Raw genomic sequence first — 24,231 nt, 5'->3', positions numbered from 1 at the left:
CATCAGACCAGTGTGTGTCCAGTGGAAACCTCGTATGAATCTGATCTCAGGTCAGAATGGGTTAAATCAAAATGTCCCATCCCTGGGCTTAGCAAAGCGGTCTGATCAACTTATTTTTCGAGCACTGCATGGGGTTTGTTGCATAGAGTTATATATAATAGAGACGTCACCGGATTTCTCCTCTCATCCACTTGTATCGAGTTGCTCACCCACTGCTAGCCATGATTCATGACTCTTGTATTCATACGAGAGTCATGACGAAACTTCACCCTGGTTTTTGCGAACGCTGCATTTACAAGATTTCCGTATATATAAACATTCAGATTTCAAATATAAAGTACTTGTCCCACGGGTGTTAGTTAGTAGCAGCTCCAGCGATTAGAATTTCTGCATCCCGCGTTGTTTAATAAAAAGCATTTTTATCCGAGCTGTTATTTTGCCATTGGCTTTCAACTACGCGCCCCTATCGGTCGGGAGGAGGGTGGCACTCGGTGTGTTCGATATAGGTACGCTGACCGCCCTGCCAATACAGACTAATAGGTGAGTGCGCTCCCGGTGTGCAACTGTGGATTTCCCAAACGAACCCCGTTTGAAAAAAGTAGCCGGGGAGCTCGGACAAAAATGCTTTTTTATTAAACAACGCGGGACGCAGCAATTCTAATCGCTCGCGCTGCTACTAACTAACACCCGTGGGACACTTTGTGAGTACTTTATATTTGAAATCTGAATGTTTATATATACGGAAATCTTGTAAATGCAGCGAGCGCAAAAAACAGGGCAAAGTTTCTGCATGACTGTCATGATAATCATCATGGCAGTCATGTTCCAGGGCTAACCCACTGCATGCATTTTGCATGGCATTTGGCATTCTGGGTTGGAACAGAGTGCATTCTGGGATTGGTATTGGGCCATACGTGAAAGCGCTGGGTTGTTCATAGCATAGTGCACGTTCATGTATGTCCTGTAGGTTTACACTCTATATAACATACGTCGAATTAGACCGTTCCTCACCCAGGAGTCAGCCCAGCTCCTAATCCAGACAACAGTCTTGTCAAAACGTGATTATTGTAACTCCCTCCTTACTGGCCTACCGGCATGTGCACTTAAGCCTCTCCAACTGATCCAAAATGCCGCAGCACGCTTGGTCTTCAACCAGCCAAAAATCTCACACGTCTCCCCCCTTCTCCGCTCCCTCCATTGTCTCCCGGTCACTGCCTGCACAGAATACAAAACTCTGATGCTGGCATTCAAAGCAACCAACTATAATGTGAATAACAATACAATATGGCAACATATGATTTATACTGGAACAAATAAAACAAGATAATGCAATAAAACTGTAATAAGAAAAAAAAAATAACAATGCAGAATGCCTCTACTGCTGTAAACGACTACAGGTTGAGGCTAATTGGCTCATAGTGTCCCTAGCTAGGAGACCCGGGTTCGTATCCCCAGCATTGCACATGTACCCAATTAAACTTTCAGTAAAAAGAACATAAACCAATATCATGTACCCTGTGTACTGTGTACAGTAGGCGTTAAGATCTGTTCACATGGAATATCTGAATAAAACTTAACTTTCAGCCATGTTTTATGCAAGAGGGTCAAATTAACTTACTTTTCTGAAAGGAGGAATGAAAGTGCTCTTTTCCAGGAAAGAACTGCCTCCAACCAAGCTTGCAGGGCAAAGTAGAACTATATCCTCAGTGGAATGCAGAAATATTCTGATTCATTAATTGATTCATTGGCTTTGAAATAATTGGATTGCAGCTCCAAAGCGTACTGTCCGTGTGTGTGTGTGTGTGTGTGTGTGTGTGTGTGTGTGTGTGTGTGTGTGTGTGTGTGTGTGTGTGTGTGTGTGTGTGTGTGTGTGTGTGTGTGTGTGTGTGTGTGTGTGTGTGTGTGTGTGTGTGTGTGTGTGTGTGTGTGTGTGTGTGTCAGTCAGTGGGGAGTGTTGGCTGGGAGGAGGAGTAGGACTGGGTGGTCAAAATATGACCCCCCAGCTGGTCAGCGATTGTGGAAGAAGTGCTCAGAAATAAATTTGCTGTACCGCAATGTAGAAATACTCCTGCATTCAAAAATGTACTCGAGTAAAGTATGGCATCAAAATATACCTCAAGTGAAAGTACTGTACCACCAGTCCCATCACTTCCAAGGCATCTGATTACTTCTGATTACTACTACTTAAGGTTACTGATTATTTCCCATTGCCAATTCATTCTTTCAGATGTTTTACAGTGCAGACAGTGTGTACTTTCAGTCTGGAATATAAGCGGTTTGTTTGAAATAAACCTAAAACATTAATGTGGACAAAATTAAACGCAATGATGAGTTTGCTAATAGAAATTGTGGAAAACATGAATTTGTAGGCTTGTGATGTATATTTTATACCATACAGAGGAGAAAATGTGCAAGGCAGACAGACGAGATTCGATGTTCCATGAGTTGTTTATTTCAACGAAGTACAGCTTACAGCATAGACAGACTCACGCCAGCCAGCAAAGTGGCTGACGTCTCCACACAAGGCTTGCGCCCCAACTGACCAAATGATTGTATTCTTGGTCACTACTTAAGCACTGTACATTGGCATGGGGTGTCGACATTTATTGCATATGTAAAACCAAAGTCTTTGATCAACCCGTCTGTTTTCTTCATGTCAACAAACTCCTTTGTTATACAGATAGGCTAGCCACCGGAATTCGGCTCCAGGATATATCACCCTGAGAAGGCCGACACCCTAGATGCTAATCACCAAAAATAGGTCTACTGCAGAAGGACACAAGAGCATGTAATATTGCAGAATTATGGAATCTCATATTCATCATATCCCCCCCTTGACCGTCACAAGATGGTCACATAAAAATATGGAACCATAATTATCTTAGACCCCCCTTGACCCTCAGCTGGACAATACATTCAAGAAACCAAAAATAACAGCATTACAGTAGGCAGAACTCCCCCAAAATGGTTTTTCAAACACAGACATCCATACATGAATAATGGAAAATGATTAGTACAGTTAACTGACATTTAAACAAGACATGCCGCTTTCAGCTCCTATTGTTACAAGAGCACTTTTTTTATATGCAATAACCTACATGTTTTACTATAAACTCTGCTATTCCAATGCCAATACACAGTAAATACACAATATCAGTTAAGTCACTCCGGACTTACCCTGACCAAATCACCCGTGGTGATACCCAAAAAAAAACATTGATGCGCCAGAGTTTAACCATAATAACACATATCTCTTGATATCTATAGGAAAATACCTCATTGACTCATAATTAGGCACATGACTCAACTTATCTAATTATACGACAAACACACCAACATTAGGCCTATATTATTTCATGTTGGAAAAACAAACGCGACGTACAATTTGTTAAACAGAGAGAAGGAAAGTTCGTCTCCCCTCCGAATTGGACAAATGCTAATCACCAAAAATAGGTCTACTGCAGAAGGACACAAGAGCATGTAATATTGCAGAATTATGGAATCTCATATTCATCACTTGGTTCATTTTGGATTCCTGGAATCTCTAGGCTAGGCCATGCCAGTTTGCACATAGTCAACCGTTTTTACTGTAACGCCACTATGCTATATTTACAGTTTTGTCATGGATGGGTAGAGTTATGATTTCAGTTGCTATAGTGCTCATACTGCATGTACTGTACTGTAGGATGAGCAAGCCTCACCTCCAGCCCTGGTGTTATCTTTTTTACCCCATTTTGTGCCCTCAATTTAGTCTTATGCCAATGATTTCCTTCCCACACACATTGCTGTGTGTTGAATCCTACTGACTCACCTGCCGGTGAGGAGCCCCCCACTGCGAGGATGTGGAGCCTTCATCCTACTCCTCCCTCCATGTAGCTGCAAAACACAGAGCTGTGGTTTACTGTGTGTCTTCTCTCTTGTTATAGCCTTGACTACCTGTTGTGAATCCTTATTGCCTTAGACTTTCCCATGAGGGGGCTAGGGGTTGGACTTTCTCTTGAGTATATGTAGACTCTGTTTTCACATGTGTGGGGTGACACACATGTTTTCCAAATACATGTCAATTGTGGATACGTTGAATGTAAGCTGTGTGCTCTCCATTGATGGTACCTCAATAATAATAATCACTCAATCCTTGAAACGCTTCTCTTGCCTCAATTGATTGTCTCTTTCTCTTCACTGCTGAGTTCCCGTGACAGATTGCATGGACAATAGTCTCCTACGGCTATAGCATCTTACTGTTTGCCCATATTGGCGTGTTGCTTTTCCATGTGTTTCTCAAAAGGGTCGGGTCGATTGTGTCTCCTAATATTTGTCATGCTGTGTGTGATATTCAAACAGGGAGCGTCCATGTGCGGTTTGTTCTCTTATTATTCTCTTTCTGCCTCTGCTCCTTGTTGCGCTATACATTTCCCTTTTCATCGCTGTCAGGTGGAAAACCTTGCATGTCCAAAAGCGTTACCTTTTCAGAAAAAAAGAGCCTGTGTTCCAATGTAGTTATTAGTTTGTCACAAGCTCTTGTTAATACATCCCATTGGTTCAATGATTATACAACGCACACTTAACCACCTTAACCCTTAACTTGACCTGAGATCAGATTCATACGAGGTTTCCACTGGACACACGCTGGTCTGATGAACCCATTCTGACCTGAGATCAGATTCTAAAAATGTCAGTCGCTCTTCGATTTTTCAAAAATAGCAGACCTACAAGCTCGTATCGCGCCACTCGGTGGCGCGATATGAGCTTGTAGATCTGCTATTTTTAAATAGCTAAAGCATAACATGATGCCGACACCAAAATGGGTGCCCGGTCAGAATGGGTTAACTTTCCCATTGTGTTTTTTTCCGTTTGGCAGGCGATTCAACAAAGTCAAAAGCTTTATTAGAATGACACATATTTGTGTCATATTTGTGACTCTGGTCTCGTCATGACGCCATGTCCCACTGGAATCGATAAGAGAATTGCTAAGGCAAAACACATATTGATTTACGATTCTCCATAACTTTAGAGTTGATTCTGTGATAGAATCGATCCCTAGCTCTCCCTAGTCCCCAACTAAACATGCTGAATTGCAGTTTGTTTTTAAACTCTCTCTCACACACACACACACAACCACACACACGCACACACACACGCATGCATGCACGCACGCATGCACACAATCCCACAGGCATACCAATGAGCTGTCATATCCACAAGGGATTAAGAATTTGTAAGGCAACAGTCCCCCCCCCCCCCCCCCCCCCCCACCCACCCTTTAGAACATCACAGGATGTTGCTCTTTTCAGCTCTCTGATTTATTCTCATTTATTTTCTTGTGAATAAAGAATAAAGTGCATTTCAGGACAGGATGTAGAATTCAAGGATTTCCACCCTTTGATGAAACATCTGGCCTTTTGAACCTGGAAATGATTAGTTCCTGACAAAGACAACTTAATTGCTACACGAAGAATAGAGGATGATATTTAGAAATGTGTGCGGGGGAATGTCAGCTTATAGGAATGTTCAGTCACGGCAGTGTGTCGGTGGGTTTGTCTGAAGGCTGCATGCCTTAACATAAAGCCCAACTGTAATGGATCACACTCAGAGGAACTAATAATCTTCTTAAAAGACATTACTGCTCAATGTGGGAGAATTCAGGCTGTATTATGGGCTCTCTGAAGGGCGACTCAGTGCCTTCCATGACCTGAAACTTTCCAGCATCATGTGAACACAGGTCATCAATTATCCCATTCTGACCTGAGATCAGATTCATACGAGGTTTTCCGCTGGACACACACTGGTCTGATTAACCCATTCTGACCTGAGATCAGATTCTAAAAAATGTCAGTCGTTCTTCGATTTTTTTCAAAAATAGCAGACCTACAAGCTCGTATCGCGCCACTCGGTGGCGCGATATGAGCTTGTAGATCTGCTATTTTTCTATAGCTAAAGCATAACATGATGCCGACACCAAAATGGGTGCCCGGTCAGAATGGGTTATGTCTGTACACAGACAAATGTGTTCGTGACAAAGTTTAGATTTTCACAGTTTTACACAGCATTTTATAATGTTCTTTTTTTGATCATAATACCCTTTACTGAATGTCGAGTCTCTTTCTTGAGAATATGTACAGTAACTACTGGTTTACTATGGCACTATGGCACATTAGGAGCACTATGGCACATTAGGAGTCCAACTAGTACTAGTGGTTCTCAAACGTTTTATTCACAAGGACCCCCATAAAAAATACCTAAAAAAAAGACAATTTAGGCAAGCAGACGCTCTTAATCCAGAGCTATTTATACGCTCTCAGAGTTACTTAACCCATTCTGACCTGAGATCAGATTCATACGAGTTTTCCGCCGGACACACACTGGTCCTGATGAACCCATTCTGACCTGAGATCAGATTCTAAAAATGTCAGTCGCTCTTCGATTTTTCAAAAATAGCAGACCTACAAGCTCGTATCGCGCCACTCGGTGGCGCGATATGAGCTTGTAGATCTGCTATTTTTTTAATAGCTAAAGCATAACATGATGCTAACACCAAAATGGGTGCACGGTCAGAATGGGTTAAAGAGAGTCATTTAGGGCTATCTCTTTTTGTGATTCTGGTAATATTATTGTTTACTTGTCCGTAACACAGTGTGAGCTTGTAGATCTGCTATTTTCAAAATATGTTTATACTGCACATTTGAAAACTTGAAAAGGGACATTCTGCATAAAAAAGTATTCTTCCTTTTGATACTTTAAGTCAATTGTGAAGCCAATACCTTTGTACTTTTACTCAAGTAAATGATGAATTCCGGACTTTACATGTAACAGACTATTTCTACATTGCATTATTGATACTTGATACTAAAACATAGCACTTTTTCTACCAGCACTGTTAACGCATTTAGAACTAAGACCAGATTTTGCAAAATGTATGACAAATTTCTGAAAAACGTATCAATGGTGCTCAAACTGTCAAGGACCCCCAGAATGATCTGTATTTGGCTACGGACCCCCATCTGAAAATACTTTGTTCCAGGGACCCCCGCAAGAAGCAAATATTTGAGTTCAAAATGAAAGAATGGATATTCAAAGATGTGCTGCTATTTCTCAACAGATAAAGTATAAAATCAAGTGGTTAACCTCTTCTGACCGGGCACCCATTTTGGTGTTGGCATCATGTTATGCTTTAGCTATTGAAAAATAGCAGATCTACAAGCTCATATCGCGCCACCGAGTGGCGCGATACGAGCTTGTAGGTCTGCTATTTTTGAAAAATCGAAGAGCGACTGACATTATTTTTTAGAATCTGATCTCAGGTCAGAATGGAAACTGTCAGGATGTAGAAGACATTTCTAGAATCTGATCTCAGGTCAGAATGGGTTCAAAGCTAAAGTGACATAATGTAGATGCGTTCCAAGGTTGTAACCCCCTCCTGAATCCCTTGTGTCCTCCCCCCCCCCCAGGCCACAGATCCAGACCTGGGCTCTAATGGCGAGGTCCTCTACAGGATCGTGAGCCCTCCGGACCTGTTCACGGTCAACGAGAATGGCAGCATCTACACGCTGGTGCCTCTGGACCGCGAGATGACCAGCCGCTATGACCTGGTGGTGGAGGCCTCGGATGGGGCGGTGGACCCCCGGCGCACCATGCTCACCCTCTACATCCAGGTCTCTCTCTCTCTCTCTCTCTCTCTCTCTCTCTCTCTCTCTCTCTCTCTCTCTCTCTCTCTCTCTCTCTCTCTCTGTGTCTCTGTCCACATGCTACACAATGTCTTGATTCTTTTAGTTCCATTATTCTATTGATAACTTTTTTTTATTTTTATCAACCCATTATAAGACCTGAGGGTGATTCTACAATTGATTTCCAAATCACAGGTTGTCACACTTCCAACATCTTTCAAAAACCTTCTGTGTGGAGTTTGCATGTTCTCCCCCCGTGTCCCCTAGGGTAGGTACCCTCACAAAAAACATGCAGTAATCCTGGTTTCTAAACTGCCAACCCCTGGCCAGCCGGAGCGCCTGGATGGAGGGGAAAGGAACTGGTTGGAATAACGTGTTCCTTCCACACGCTACGACGTCCAACCAGGGAAACTCCCCCCTGTCAGGTGTAAAGGAGCAACTTGGACACTCATGCATGAAGGAAGCATCAGTTCAAGTCCGTTGCTCTCCCCTTGTCCCCCATATATGGGGACTAGGTTGGCGGAGGGTGTGTAGAGACCAGGATCACATTAGATAATTGACACAGGGGTGAAAAATGGGTTACAAAATCGTGGGATAAAAAAATTATAAAAAAAATTAAAAAACGTTCAAAAGTAGCAGATGTAGCGTGGCACATTGTGGCGCGCTGTGAGCTTGTATATCTGCTATTTTTGAAATAGGCAACGCTAAAATCTGGAATGACACACAATCGCAGATGCTTCCCCGGTTTTAATGATTAATACTATATATATAATATAATATACTGTATCAACAAATTGATTAACCGCTCAATCTCAATTTCATATTTCATCGCACAACAGTGCCGTGGGAAACATTTTGAAAGCAGCTCATCTACAAGCTCACAAGACAATGTGTTGTGTGATCGTGCAGATCGGCAACATTTCCATCTATGTTGACATGCCGTGCATATTGATTGATTATGAATTGTTTCTTTCATTAAATGTTTGATCATTTTGTTAAGAATGAATTACATTTATTAGTCAGATTAACCCATTCTGAACGGGCACCCATTTTGGTGTCGGCATCATGTTATGCTTTAGCTATTGAAAAATAGCAGATCTACAAGCTCATATCGCGCCACCGAGTGGCGCGATACGAGCTTGTAGGTCTGCTATTTTTGAAAAAATCGAAGAACGACTGACATTTCTAGAATCTGATCTCAGGTCAAAATCTGATCTCAGGTCAGAATGGGTTAATCAGACCAGTGTGTGTCCATGTGGAAACCTCGTATGAATCTGATCTCAGGTCAGAATGGGTTTAAAGTGTGGCATCATCGTCCATTTCCACAGGTGGCAGACATCGATGACAACAGCCCCGTCTTCTCCCAGCAGGAGTACGTGGTGAATGTGGCAGAGAACAGCCCAGTGGGCACAGTCATCCTGCTGCTCAGCGTGAGTCTGTCTGTCTGTCTGTCTGGCTGTCTGTCTGTCTGGCTGGCTGCCTGTCTCTCTGTCTGCCTGTCTGTCTGGCTGTCTGTCTGTCTGTCTGTCTGTCTGTCTGTCTGGCTGCCTGTCTGCCTCTCTGTCTGTCTGTCTGTCTGTCTGTCTGTCTGTCTCTCCTCCTGTCGTTGCATTTCATCAGTGGTGGAAAAATTTACTACTCACATATTTCAGTAAATAGTATCAATACTCCATTGTAGAAATGCTGCAGTTTACAAGTAAAAGTCCGGAATTCAAAGTAAAAAGTATACAAAAGTTTTGGCATAAAAATGTGCTTAAAGTGCCAAAGGTCATTATAGTACCGTTTTGAGTATTTAAATGTATAAAAAGTTAAAAACCTTTTGAAAAGGTTGAGCTCACAATGTATCACTTTGCGACAAATTAAGTGGTTGATGTAGGTTTTGTAACAATTAACGTTTTCAAATAAATGTAGTGGAGTAAAGGTACAATATTTGGATTCGATATGCAGTGGAGTAGAAGTAAAAAGTATTGGAAATTGGAAATGCCCAATCCAGTAAAGTAAAAGCGCCTCAAAATGTTACTTGGGTAAATGTACTGTCCACCACTGCATTTAATGTTGGCTGTCCTGTGCAAAACAATAACCCTCCACATCTGTTTGTGAGATTATTGTTAAACCAAACATCTGTTTATCGTGTTCCTACTGTCCCCTTAGAGTATATATATGAATAGAGACGGCACCCAGAGGAAACCCTGAGGCCAAATGGACATAGTGGCCGAATTTGTCATTGCAGCTCGAGCCAGCGCTGCTCCGTTGACTATCATTGCGCACGTTCATGTGTTTGAGGCCATGACACGTGAACGAATGTTTCATACGTGAACGCAGCACAAACGGCACAATGATAGTCAACGGACCAGCGCGTTCATGTGTTTGAGGCCAATCCATCCCAGAATGCACTCTGTTTCTACCAGGAAGGAGGAGTGAAATCGCCTCATGCGCTTTTGAGCAACTCAATGCAAGTGGATGGGAGGAGAACTCGGGTGTCTTCTCTATTCATATATACTCTATGACTGTCCCCTCCAGGACCTCACTGTAAAATCCTTTAGTGATAATTTAACTCTTGAGAGTGTACAGGTCAATGTAAATGTTACAGAAGTGTCCATTTTGTACCCCAGGTTGACACCACGTAGAGAAACAGTGTTTTAAATCTCTCTATCTCTCTCTCTCTCTCTCTCTCTCTCCCTTTCTCTTTCTTGTTCAGTGGTGCGTTCAGCAGCTGCTGCGTTAACACAATTTTATCACCCTTTGACTTCATTTGGCAGCAGTTTTAAAACGGCATATGCTCCATGCATGCTGCGGCACTTAATAGCATTCCATGTATCCACCATAGACTGTAAAAAATATGGACAAAGCGTTCCCCGGGTCTAACATGAACGTAAAATGAAGCCTGTAATAATATGCTAATTCCTGATGTAAGTCGCCATCTTTGGTACCAGCTGGCCATTGGCTGGCTCCGTTTTGTATACCAGCTGGTCATTGGCTGCCCAGACAACGAGGCGGGACTTCCCCCCTTCTTCTCCGTTGGTTTTTATTTTGACTCGAGTGGGAGGGGAATCCCGATCATAGACTGTAACGGTAGCCACGCCCCTCAGAACATACGCGATGGTTTTTTTTCTTTATGGTCATTTTTTTAATTAATGGGACCATAATTTTCCAAAAAGAATATTATGACATTAGAAATGAGATTTTAAACTAGTGACTGGAAGAAGAAAGTATTCATGACCATGTTTATTAAGGTAATACAGTCTAGGTGAAGTTGGGCCAAAATACATGGGCCTCTATGGAGCTATGGGGCTTTTTGGGTCCAGTCCAGCGCCACAACAGGCCATTATATGAACTACCGATTTCAAATGAGGCTTCACGAAATATCTGGCTGACTGCCCCCCTGGTATCCACAGAAGAATGAAAACCTAAATTGCTTTTCTTAAATGTCGCAAATGTATTTATTTTGATCATTTCCTGGAAAAGTTACCATTTTGGTTTCCGCCCTGGCAGCAGCAAAACATTTTTGTTTTGTTCGCTTGACGAACACTATAACGCAACGCTCCACAAACCAGGGAGAGTGCGATTGAAAATGTCTGTGTCAGATCTGGCTCATGGAGGTTTGGCCTGAGGGTGGGGGGGGAGTGTGAGGCTGTGCATGTATGTGTGTGTGCAGTGGTGGATGAAGTTCTCAAACTCTGCAGTCCTTGAGTAACACACACACACACACACACGCACACACACACACAGGTTGACGTCCCGTGGGCAGAAACCGCTTATCTCCACATTCTAACCTTTCCAGTGTGACTGTGAATCGAATTTGAATCCTGACAAGTAACCGTGTTGGTACATATGAGGTTTCCACCCGACAGAGACGACATAGCATCAGTGAATAATCAAATTCCCTGTGCGTCCCCACGCTCCTCCTCCACCTGCAAGTGTTCTTATACAACGAGAGCCTGTTTTTTTTTTAATCGCTTTGATCCAGAGGCCTTGGATTTATTCATTCTCATTATCTCTGTGCCTTTTACTGTATATCTGCGTCTTCGCTGAATAGCACTCTGGGGTTTGGTGAGTGAATGCACTGTCTGACTGCAGCCCCCTGTGTGTGTGTGTGTATCTGTCTGTGTGTATCGCCTATGCTGTTTAACCCATTCTGACCTGAGATCAGATTCATACGGAGGTTTCCGCCGGACACACACTGGTCTGATGAACCCATTCTGACCTGAGATCAGATTCTAAAAATGTCAGTCGTTCTTCGATTTAAAAAAAAAATAGCAGACCTACAAGCTCGTATCGCGCCACTCGGTGGCGCGATACGAGCTTGTAGATCTGCTATTTTTCAATAGATAAAGCATAACATGATGCTAACACCAAAATGGGTGCCCGGTCAGAATGGGTTAATGTACATCAGAATCTGCTTTATTTTTTTATCACAGATTTACAAGGTAAAGAAGTGGGTGGAATTTGTTTCTATGCATAGTTCCCATCGCGTCGTTATTTCCATAGGAAGAAAAAAGGAAGGAAAGAAGAAGTGGGCAATTGGGAAAAGGAGATCAAACGAGGAAAACAAGAATAAAAAAAGCACATTATAGCCTAAAGCTAATGTGGCTATACCGTCATTTTAAAGCGTTAATATCGTAACCGCAAGGTAGGGACTATTTATAGTAATGAGCCCCTAACATCAACATTCTGTTCAAACACCTAAATCTGAGAAAGGATTCAGAGAAAAAAAAGCGTTTTAAATTAATATTGCGGTCATTACAGGAGTCAATGGCCGTGGCCATCTTGGTCAGGGCACCTATAGGCCGAGCCAAGCGTTGCGTAGCGACGGGGAATCTGATCTCAGGTCAGAATGGGTTAATCAGACCAGTGTGTGTCCAGTGGAAACCTCGTATGAATCTGATCTCAGGTCAGAATGGGTTAATCAGACCCAGTATGTGTCCAGTGGAAACCTCGTATGAATCTGATCTCAGGTCAGAATGGGTTAAGCTGCGAAATGTCAGTGCGTGTCAACCGCATAATCCGCATAAGTTAGGCTGACACTGACATAAACCACAAGTAGGTCCCTGAGGGAGAGCAGAGTAAAGCCCCTGTATAATCCCAGGGTAGGGCTATAAGGAAGAGCTTCGTCCAGGTCCTTCATCCCTGGCATAATCCTCGGGTAGGTCCAAGGAAGAGCCAAAGGTCTGAGACCAGCCTGACGACACCGCCTGTCACCCGGCTGCTGAACAAGACCTTGTTCAACAGTCTTAACGGCATGCATCAGCATTATTATGCATCAGACAGACTGTCTCTAATGGCCTACATCGCTGTCATCTCGGATGAGCTGCAGATGAGGCTATAACATAAAGGAGGGCGGCCATTTAATGCTGCGAGAAGACCTCAAACCCTTTGATGACTGATGAATTACTCATGGCCCAATACTGATATTTCACCGGCGCTGTGGGGCGGAAACCTCATTATGTCCAGAGTTGGTACTTTTCAGGATTCAAACTCCAAAACAGAAAAAGTAGCAGCTAGAAAAGCTCAAACTTATGTAACTTAACAACTGTTCCATTCCCCCTCTCTCTCTGTCCCTTTGTGTCTGTTGTTTCATGGATAGTACACAGAGTACGTATTGTAGTCACAGTTCAGTGCGTCGGTGTTCATGGGACATTATGTTCTTCAACCACCCAACACCATCTCTCCTGTATGCGTACTGTATGCGTTCCCGTGAGTGCCTCATACAGTATAGGTGCCAGTGTCACTCTCTGCGCGCTGCCTGCGCTCGCCATTTTGTTCACAAACAGAAACAATACACGACTTCCGATGTGTCATTCAACCTCATTATGTTATGCTGAAACCAAGGCTCTACCAAGGAGACTATAGAGCGGCGCAGTCCCTCCCCCTTTCAGAACAACGAACGGCCCAGGAAATGAAAACGCAATGCATTTCCCCATAGGTAGTTTTTATTTAATTTATTTAAAGACCTTTTAAGCGTCGTACGAAGCCAACTCTTGTCGTGACAAATCATGACAACACACACAATATTTCGGGCCAAAAAAGCATACATACTGCTTTTGTGTGATGCTGTAGTGAGATCAAGTAAGGCGATTTATGAAAGTTGCAAAGTTAATTTCTTTCTTCTTAAACTAATGGCCTTTTTTTTTGAGGGAAATCATTTTTTGGCCTAAGTCAGCTCCTCATGACACTGGACACCTCTGGTAAAATTGAAATGGATCACGCTGATCCTGCCTATTTTAGTGAAATGGCCTATCTCAAGAGTGTGACTTACTGTAGGCATTTTTTTAGGCATGGTTTAGTGACTTAGGCCAAAAGACCCAATGAATGAATTGCACTTGTTTACAAGAGGGTCCACCTTGTTCAATTCATCATTCAAAACATTTAGAGATGTACAGATAGACACTTCATAAATAGACACTTCATAACTGACAGTGTAATGTTAGTCATAAATTGTTATAAACGTTTTTTTGGTGAAATTATTGAGAAATAATATATAATTTAGTTTTGGTTCAGTTTTAAAATGTTCTTGAAAAACTTTAAAAAAAGAAAAAACATATTTAGGCCATTAGTTTAGCCCATTCTGACCGGGCACCCATTTTGGTGTTAGCATCATGTTATGCTTTATGTATTGAAAAATAGCAGATCTACAAGCTCATATCGCGCCACCGAGTGGCGCGATACGAGCTTGTAGGTCTGCTATTTTTGAAAAATCGAAGAGCGACTGACATTTTTAGAATCTGATCTCAGGTCAGAATGGGTTCATCAGACCAGTGTGTGTCCGGCGGAAACCTCGTATGAATCTGATCTCAGGTCAGAATGGGTTAAGATCAAAGGTGATGATTTAAATTAAAGGAATGAAAATATGGAGATAAGAGGTTTCCTCTCTCACCACGTACCGTATTCCTCACATCTCCGTCTCCTCCCTCCGTCCCACTCAGGCCATAGACGCAGACCTCTTCTCCAACGTCACGTACCGACTGAGGACGGAGTCGGCCAGGCAGCTGGTCAACGTGGACCCCATCAGCGGACGGGTCACCATGAAGCAGTCCCTGGACTTCGAGCACCTGGACGCCATGGGCATGGCGGCCACCTTTACCTTCCAGGTGGAGGCCAGGGACGTGGGGGGCAACATGCCCCCGGGGGTGGCCACCGTCACTGTCCACATCAAGGTAAGAGTTACAAGTAAGACGCGCAAACGCGGGAAGCGAACGCAGCTCGTAAATGGCAATAACAACAATTAGAATAAATTACATACTTTTTTAAGGTTTTCTTTTTAAAGTTCTCTTTTTTGTGTATTTTTTAAGATTTTATTTTTAAGTTAAGTTTTTTGAAGTCAAGTGTTTTTAAAGTTATTTTTTTAAGTTAAGTTTTTTTGTGTTTTTTTAAGTTTTTAAGATTTTATTTTGAAGTTAAGTTTTTTGAAGTTAAGTGTTTTTAAAGTTTTTTTTAAGTTAAGTTTTTTTGTGTTTTTTTAAGATTTTATTTTTAAGTTAAGTTTTTTGAAGTTAAGTGTTTTTAAAGTTTTTTTTTTAAGTTAAGTTTTTTCTTTTTCATTTTATGTTAAGTTTTTTTTTAAAGTTTTTTTTAAGTTAAGTTGTGTGTGTGTGTGAGTGCGTGCGTGCGTGTGTGTGTTGTGTGATACAGCTGCGCCCTCTGGTGGCGGGCGGGTGGTGTAACAGCGGGACAGACAGACAGACAGACAGACACACAGACAGACAGACAGACAGACATGATCTGCAGGGTCTCATAGTTAGTGCTCATTGCATTCGCAATTATGCTCCCGCAGAGGGGTTACATCTCCAATAATGTGCCGCGACCGCCTCGGGATCTCAGAGAATGAAGTTGCTAATGTACCGTACGTTGCTCTGGAGAGGGAAGTCTGGAGCTCTCTGGTGGAGCTGTTGCCCCCGCGACCCGACAATGGATAAGCGGTTGAAGATGGATGGATGGATGCAGGCTATGGCAGGATTCTCAATCCCCCGATTTTATATGCATTAGGCCAACAGACCCCCATTAGTTAATTGCATTGTTATACTTTATAGCACCTTACAGTATGTGCTAAATGTAAATCTTTCAACCCTACGATGGCACGAGGGAAACTTGAGGGAATGTCAGTTTCCGTTAGGACAGATTTTAACCACTTGAACCCTAGCATCCATATCCTGGGTGGAACATTCACCAAAAATAGCCGACGTACAAGCTCACGACCCATTGTTGACTTGTAGATCTGCTATATTTGGTGAAGAGACTTTGGTGTACTGTAGACTGAAAAAAAACGCACCAAGTAAAGTATTAATATCTATATTAAAAGTGCCAGGACCGTAATCCCGTCTTATGGACGTAATTTAAAAAAAACGGGAAAAAAAAACGTTTTTTTACATTTTTTTTTAAAACGTCCTCTCTTTCTTTATAATGGGAGAATTGGCACTCAGAGCCTAAACTGGTGACCACCAGGTGGCGCTGAAGGATATCAAAGCATTCAGAGGCACCCCTGGACGTGCGTCACGTAGCTGGAGAAACCCTGGCCTCCAGTTAGCCACTGGTGGAAATTGACTGAGTACGTTAATACTTCTGCACTATGAGCACTATATTACTGTACATTAGCCTATAATACTGATGCCAATACTTTAGTACTTTTACTCGCACTTGTAACAGAGCATTTCCACAGTGCGGTGTGATACTTTTACTTAAGAAAATAAGAGTACCGGTAGTTCATTCACACCAGGGCCTGCCTGGCATTATGCAGTACATGCAGGGTCTCGCTGCATTCTTAAAATCCCCAGAAGGATGGTTGGGGGTGTGTTGACATGCAGTCCTGCACTGCATGTGTGGCTGTTCCACTTTACACATCTGCTCTGTATTCACTGTGCAGGTTGAACAAACCTCAGCCAAGCATGCGTTGGCGCCTTAACCCATTCTGACCTGAGATCAGATTCTAAAAATCCCAGTCGTTCTTCGATTTTTCAAAAATAGCAGACCTACAAGCTCGTATCGCGCCACTCGGTGTCGCGATATGAGCTTGTAGATCTGCTATTTTTCAATAGATAAAGCATAACACGATGCCAACACCAAAACGGGTGCCCGTTCAGAATGGGTTAACCCCATAAGAGCCTGTATTGTAGATGTAGTTAGATAGCAAACTGTTTAGCTCAAGACCCAAAATATACATGGACCCAAAGTCACAAGGATGAAAAGTGTTGACATGGGCTTCTTTATTACGTTTAGTTTTTATTTCATTTTATTATATTATCTTCGCTTAGTTCATTAGTGTGGTTGCCCCAAAAGGGGCAACCAGACTCTAGTAATTGTAACACTTTATTATTATTCTTTTTATTTTTATTATTATTTCACAGTAGTCTTTTTTTTGTCGCTTTATACCTCCCACACTGTACGCTGTACGCACTTGAGCCATATGTCAAATTGACCGGAAAAATCGGGAATCGTGTGCTTGTATTTTGTTAAGAGAAATGTTGTATAGTTTAATTGATATGAATTTATTAGTGAATTAAATTTCCCCATTGACATGAATGGGAAAAGGCAAAAATTCACATTCAAGTATTTGTTCCTCGGAGACTGTAATCACTATAGTTACAAAACTTTTAGGGATATTTCTTAATTATCACTAAAATTAATTAAAATTATAATTTTATAGGTCGGCCTCATGGTGGCGCTATAACAGCCCACTTTACCTTTTGGCTTATAACTCTTGAACCTTAGGTCGTAAAATCAAAATTATTTTTTCCCTGGATTCCTTGGGTCATGACGCATCTCCCCATATAGGCCACGCCCATTTCCGCCATGATGGATTTTCCGCCATTTTGAATTTTGTCCAAAACAAACTTTTTGCTTTTCCTCCTACATATCTTGTCCAAATCTCACAGAAATCGGCACACATGATCTCTGGACATATCCGATTAAAACACCAGATGCAGAATTTTGGTAGTGCGTATCGTTCGGCCGTAATCGTCTTCCGAAGTTAGTAGGAGGGGCCTATATCACAAAAATGCCATAAATCACGAACGGAATGTCCAATCCATCCCAAATTTGAATCACATGTCCGGGGTGGTTCAATCAACCAAGTTCTAAAAGCAATTCCATTTTTATCCATAGGGGGCGCCGCAAATGCGAGAAATGTAACCGTTTGTCGCAAAAACATGAATTTCGGGGGTTAAATCCCCTCTGAATTACTTACGCATGATCTAAGGCGTGACTTGAAATTGTAATTGGCTGGCAATATTAGTGGGAGGGGCATATGTAAGCCACTGCGGCAACCACACTCTGCAATTTTTTAAAATTGCGAATTTTCTAGTTCAGTATGTTGTTGGCACAGTACTTTTGAATACCTCATGTACTTGCTTTTTGCTTCCTGTAGGCTACCTTATTATTTTGTGTATCTTCCTCAAATGTCATGCAGCGTTAGAGTGTTAACTTAGTCGACTAAAACTAAGACGGAAAATGTTTGTCGACTACCTTTCTCCACTGACAAACTAAACAAAAACTAAATTAAAACTAAGCTATGATGACGAAAACTATGACTAAATAACATGCAGTTTTGTCAACAAATACAAACTAGACTAACATGTTTGGGAGGGACTAGTGCAGAAGAGATCCAGTAGAACTAAAAGACAAGTCATTTTATCCTATGCTTCATGGTTGCACTCTGAAAATAGCAGAACTACAAGCTCGCATTGCGGCGAAGAGCAGCACATTGTGAGCTTGTAGATGTGCTATTTTCAGCATGCAACCAAGTGTAAAATCAGCCATAACGACGGCCCGCCATAATAAAAATGTGTTTACTAAATCAACTCTAGACTAAGGCCTCTTTTAGACGGCGACCATCTCCATATAACACGTCAAAGTCCTGTTGCGTTCTCATTTTTTTTGGACCATTTACATGAGAACGCCCACTTGAATGAACACGCTACAAAGTGCATGCATATATATGCCAGGTCGCTAGGTGGCGCGTGTCCTTGTGGGGTCCGTGTGACGCAGCGCTTATATAAACCATAGACATAAGTCACGCATGCGTAGAACTACTTCCGTTCTTCTTCTACACAGAAAGTAAACAAACGTCACGTCCTCATCACACCTCCAGCAAACCGGACTATCCGACATGGTTGTTGTTGTTCGTTTCCCCTAGCAACTGACGCATGCCTGTGACACCATGTAAAAACGTAGGACACGGGGCGAGCCGACCAGAGCTGACGTAAGCCATGATGTCACAAGTTTTGCGGATCCACCGTTTTGCCTGTTTATATGGAGACCATAGGAAACGGCGTTCTAAAAGATTTCCACTCTGGGAGGTGGTTTCACTTCGTTGCGTTTTCACCTCCTGTGAACACGGTTCTCGTCTAAATGACAGCAGCAAACGATACTTTATTTTGCCGTTTTTTATGAACACCATCCTCGTGTAAATAGCACCTTAATCAACTGTAGTAGTGTAGACTGCTGTAATCTCGTCTGGTTCTGACAGACAGGTGGTGTGATTATCCGGTTGAAGTATTCCTTTGGTACGGCGACTGCGGCGGCGGGCCCGGGAGAACAATAACGTGACACGAGACAGTATCACGCTAAAGGTTCACAGAGTTTATTACACAAACAGGAACATATATATAGTGCTGGATCATAATGACGTGACAACAAGATATGAGACATAGAAACGTGACACGATAATGACTAATGCAGCAAGGCTGACCTTGCTGGCGCTGATATGTCTCTCGTGGCCTATCCATAAAGTATGCTACAGTTCAGGCAGTCCACAATAGATATCAAGTATACACTGTATCTCAAGTTCAAGTACATAGACTTGGATGTACATGGGCAACTCATGATTATAACAGTGACTGTGAAGTGAGGGGTGCCTGCTAATGTTGAAATGAAGCATCATTTGGACTTTTAGAAGTCACTTTCATTCATTGCAGATTCACTGCCACATATACGTTACGAGACATGAATGCAGTGTGTTATTGTACAGAACATAATCAGGCACAAGATTAAATGTATTCATATTGGCCACATGACGTGAGTCGTCTCACATCGTCACTGCCCTAAACAAACATTTAAAAGGCCACAGACTTGGCTGCCACATGATGTCATTTCCATCATGGCATAGTTTTGCTATATGCGACAAGGAGTGAAGGAATGAGGGGGTGAGGTGAGACAGATCTGAAGAGGTGAGTTGTCAAACGGTGACATAAATTGCATGCAGTCCTGACTGAGAGGGGGGGGGGGGTTCTGGGAGGCGCGTGTGGACGGAGTGATGGCCAGGGTGTCGTAAGGGAGGTGACAGATGTTCCTGTTTGGGCTGAATCATGTCCTGGAGGCCATGCTCTTGACGAGGTGCCGTGTGTAAGTCATGAGCACCCAGTGTTTTGAATTGAATTGCATTATATGCATTCAGTCCACAGCGGTAGAAGTACTCAGATATTTTTACTCTACCCATTAAGACCTGAGGACCCTATGTTTCTCTATCGGTAGTTCTCAAACTATTTCATGTCAAGGACCCCAAGTATTGTATTGTATGTATTTGGCCAACCGGACCACCATCTGAAAATATGTTGTTTCACCCATTCTGACCTAATATCAGATTCATACGAGGTTTCCACTGGACACACACTGGTCTGATTAACCCATTCTGACCTGAGATCAGATTCTAGAAATGTCAGTCGTTCTTCGATTTTTCAAAAAATAGCAGACCTACAAGCTCGTATCGCGCCACTCGGTGGCGCGATACGAGGCGCGATACAAGGACCCCAAGTATTATATGTATTTGGCCACCGGACCCCAAGTATTATATGTATTTGGCCACCGGACCACCATCTGAAAATATGTTGTTTCAGGGACCCCCCCAGAAGCAAGGATTTGAGTTCATTGTGAAAAGAATATATATTCAAAGATTTGCACACATTTTCAAGATTTTTCTAAAATAGCAAATAGATCTGCTGATTTTTCAACAGCTAAAGTTTAAAATAAGTGGTTAAAGTGACACAGATCTTAGTGGATTAATTAAAAGTAGCAATGCCACAATATGAAAATACTGTTACATACTGTACAAAGGCATGCATTCAAAATGTTACTTGAGTAATACTACAAACGTGTTGGCATCAAGATATACTTAACCCATTCTGACCGGGCACCCATTTTGGTGTCGGCATCATGTTATGCTTTAGCTATTTAAAAATAGCAGATCTACAAGCTCGTATCGCGCCACAGAGTGGCGCGATACGAGCTTGTAGGTCTGCCATTTTTGAAAAATCGAAGAACGACTGACATTTTTAGAATCTGATCTCGGGTCAGAATGGGTTCATCAGACCAATGTGTGTCCAGTGGAAACCTCGTATGAATCTGATCTCAGGTCAGAATGGGTTAAAGTACCAAAAGTAGACGTACGTAAAGGAGAATAAGAGGAAGATAAAAAAAAGAGTTCCGTTGCGATGCTCCCTTCCCTTCCAATCCAGTTATGTGGGCAGTTGAATGTGGCTTGTTTTTGCCAAAAAGCAACAGAAAGCAGAGGGAAATGTATTTTTCATAAATGCTTTGGCATTATGCTAAACCGGTTAATGTACCACCCAGTGCCAGGCCTTTTTTTCATATTTATTTACTTACCTTTTAAGTCGTCACAGAGTATTTGTGACCAGTGCCAGCAGAATATGCCTCATGTCGCCAGAATGAACATGCCTTAAATCAATAAATAAACTCGTTTTTTTTTTTTATGTGATTTTCTTTTTTTTTCATATTAATACAGTTTGAATGTTGAAGAAGGTTTTCATTCAAACAGATTGTTCATTTGGGCAAATGAAATGTATACATTTATACGTCAAAGTGGGCTTGTTTTTTAACAAGTTTCTGGAGGCAGAAGAGCGCAGTTCCGAGATTTGCATGTTGGTTACGATTGGTCCTGTAATCTCTTTGTCCTCAGGTTTCACGCTCTGATCACCGCCCATTAGCGTGCTTGTGTTTGTAAACACAGAAGTATTCTGGGCATTTGGGTTAGACTTTACAGAAAATAAACAAAACCACGTATAGCTACTCGCTGAAATACACTTCCCAGCTTGGAGTCTTTCACCAACAAACAACAGGCTAGAAGCTAGCTAGCCTAGTTAGCCGTTTGTGTCGTGTGTTAAAGAGCAAAGAGATCACACGTCTTTTCTTTTAATCACAACTCGCTCATTTCTTGCTCATTTAAAAAAAGGTTATATACTATGTAAACTATGAAATGCAGGCTTTCATTTGGTATATAGAACGTTTGTGTAGGCCGTCTCTAAGAAACGGTATCAATTGAAAAGGAAATGTCGGAAATTTTTTTCCTCGCGCACCCAGCAAAGAGCTACGTCTTTTCAAATACGGCCGTTAGTACTGTTAATTCAACATCCGGTGAGGGGAGGATACGGATCGTGTATGTATTGTGTATATAAATCAGGGCATACAGTGGGTGGGCTTTAGACCGGATGTAAGCCTTGCACACTAAATAGACACCCGATGTAGTATGAATCCACCCATCGAATGCACAGGAATTACTATAAATGAAACCAGGCATTGTGACTGCATGTGGACAGATCTGTTTATTAAAATAGCAAATCTACAAGCGCACAACATCATAGCCTGATGCGTCGATTTTATTTATTTAAAATACTGGGTCAATTGTCTGACTTTGATTGCTTAAAGTAGACCTGCATAAAATGGTGTACTGCAGCTATTTACAACCAGGTAGTGTATAAGTTAAATTGAACACTTAACTTAATATTTAATACTTGAATACTTATACTTAGTATTTAATACTTAGTACTTTCAAAAGGGTTTATTGGGGCACCTTACAAATTGCATTGTTTGTTCTACTGGCTTAAACATGTCAGTGTTTCTAGTGTTGCACTGTTGACAGCTAAAACGTCCTATTGTCTCTTGTCCCTCCCATTGTCACACCCCACTTCTGTCCAGCTCTAAGGTGATAAAATGTTGTGAATATTGAAAAGGGCTTTTCTCAGCTTTGGGTGAAAGGCCCCAGTCATTTTAAAATGGTTATATCTCCTTCAATTATTGTCCAATTTCATTGAATGATACATCATATGAAAGCTTACATTCTGTACTTTAATAATCTGTAAAAATCTGAAAAATGGAAAAGGCGACATGAGGCATGTTTTGTTGGCACTGGTCACATTTGTGTGTCTCACTTTTCTCACTCTCACTGTGTGAGAGTGAGAACGGCGTTCAATGGACTTATCACCGAAATAAAGGATTTATGTAGCTCACGTTAGACGTTAATGTGTAATTTCCATATAATTCTAATGGATTCCATTTCCAGTGTGGTGAGTGGCTCCCCTTAGTTTCCTCTGAAGTGAAGCTATGTCCAAGACCCCAAGTATCGTCCCCGTTCGGTGTCCAAAAGAACAAACATAGCCTACAAAGTTTACAAACCATTCACGCACTCGCTCATGGCGTGTCTCGACAGCTTAGAGATCTGTTATTTTAAATCGGGCACATATAACGAGGAGTGCCGCCGCACCGAGGGACGGCGGTTATAACACTAATCATTTTGTAAATCAAATAGCCTGTAGTGGACTGTAACATTGCGTGGTCATCATACACTACAGAATGATATGGATCGGTTGGTGACTATATGACGTTGATTAGGCCTAATGATTAGGTTATTCATCGCAGCCAGCTGGGTTTAACGAGACGGCTCAGTGCAACCGTTTTCGTCATGTTAATGATAATGATAATCCGATTGATTTATAAAACATTTTGCATATGAACTAAAGCTCATTTGGTGCGCCGCAGACCAGAGGCCAGCCAGCGGTATAAAGAACCACCCCACCGTTCTCTTCTCTCTGCTCATGCCTGCGTGCAGTCAGTAATCCAAGCCCCCCCGCCTCCACTCCTCCGTCTTCCTCATGTCAAACTTTAAGTGAATCGCCTCTTCATAATGAATACATACTTGTAGGCTATAGCCTACACATTACACAAATAACAGAATTGCTATTTTTTATTATATTAACATTCTTAGAAAAAAGGAGAAAAAGCGAAAGAAAAAATCACGGAAAATCACCGAGCCCGATGCTCGGCCCCGGCCCGTCTAATTAGCATAGTTTTTGGGTTGGATTCGGGCAGAGTTTGAGAGGGAATTAGCCCTCTATAGTTGGAACATATTTTATTTGGGCCCTTTTGGCCGTGACACACTGAAAGCGCATGCCATGCCATTGCTCCTTTATTCCTACGTACCCTCTTTGGTCCGACTGGCCCCATTACAACTGACCCTATATCCCCTAACCTCAGGCGTGACAGGCCTTGCGTTGCTTCGAAACAAATCTCAGATGGTCTCCGCCAAAAGGAGAACCCAGCTTTGAGAGATGCAACGACAGGTCCATTTGACACCTCTAGTGTTTCTGCGGCCGTCGGAAAACAATATCTCACGGCGCTCGCGGTGTGTAACGCACTGTATGCTCATTATAAGTGACTTATGAGCTTGTTTTTCCTGTAAAGCTGCTTGTACATACAGTATTGGTAGTGTCTGGTTGCATGGCGACGTGTTGTGTGCTTGCTTGCACCCGACGGAGACGATATCCACCTTGTTCTACAGCGTCTGAACGAC

General features: G+C 42.2%; 1 protein-coding gene across 1 annotated transcript in view; it reads left to right on the top strand.

Moving 5' to 3' along the window:
• LOC310865260 (protocadherin-15-like) overlaps positions 1 to 24,231 on the top strand; it is a gene marked incomplete at both ends in the record, with an annotated part of 422,228 nt that overhangs the window by 231,047 nt on the left and 166,950 nt on the right. The window contains 3 exons of the mRNA XM_083774285.1: positions 7,446 to 7,649; positions 8,990 to 9,091; positions 14,585 to 14,815. Coding sequence (XP_083630411.1) covers positions 7,446 to 7,649; positions 8,990 to 9,091; positions 14,585 to 14,815 — 537 coding nt within the window. The remainder of the gene's footprint in view (positions 1 to 7,445; positions 7,650 to 8,989; positions 9,092 to 14,584; positions 14,816 to 24,231) is intronic.

Source organism: Protomyctophum parallelum (genome assembly GCF_964188405.1).
Source record: "Protomyctophum parallelum genome assembly, chromosome: 10".
NCBI lineage: Eukaryota > Metazoa > Chordata > Actinopteri > Myctophiformes > Myctophidae > Protomyctophum > Protomyctophum parallelum.
This window is presented reverse-complemented; position numbering and strand designations above follow the sequence as displayed.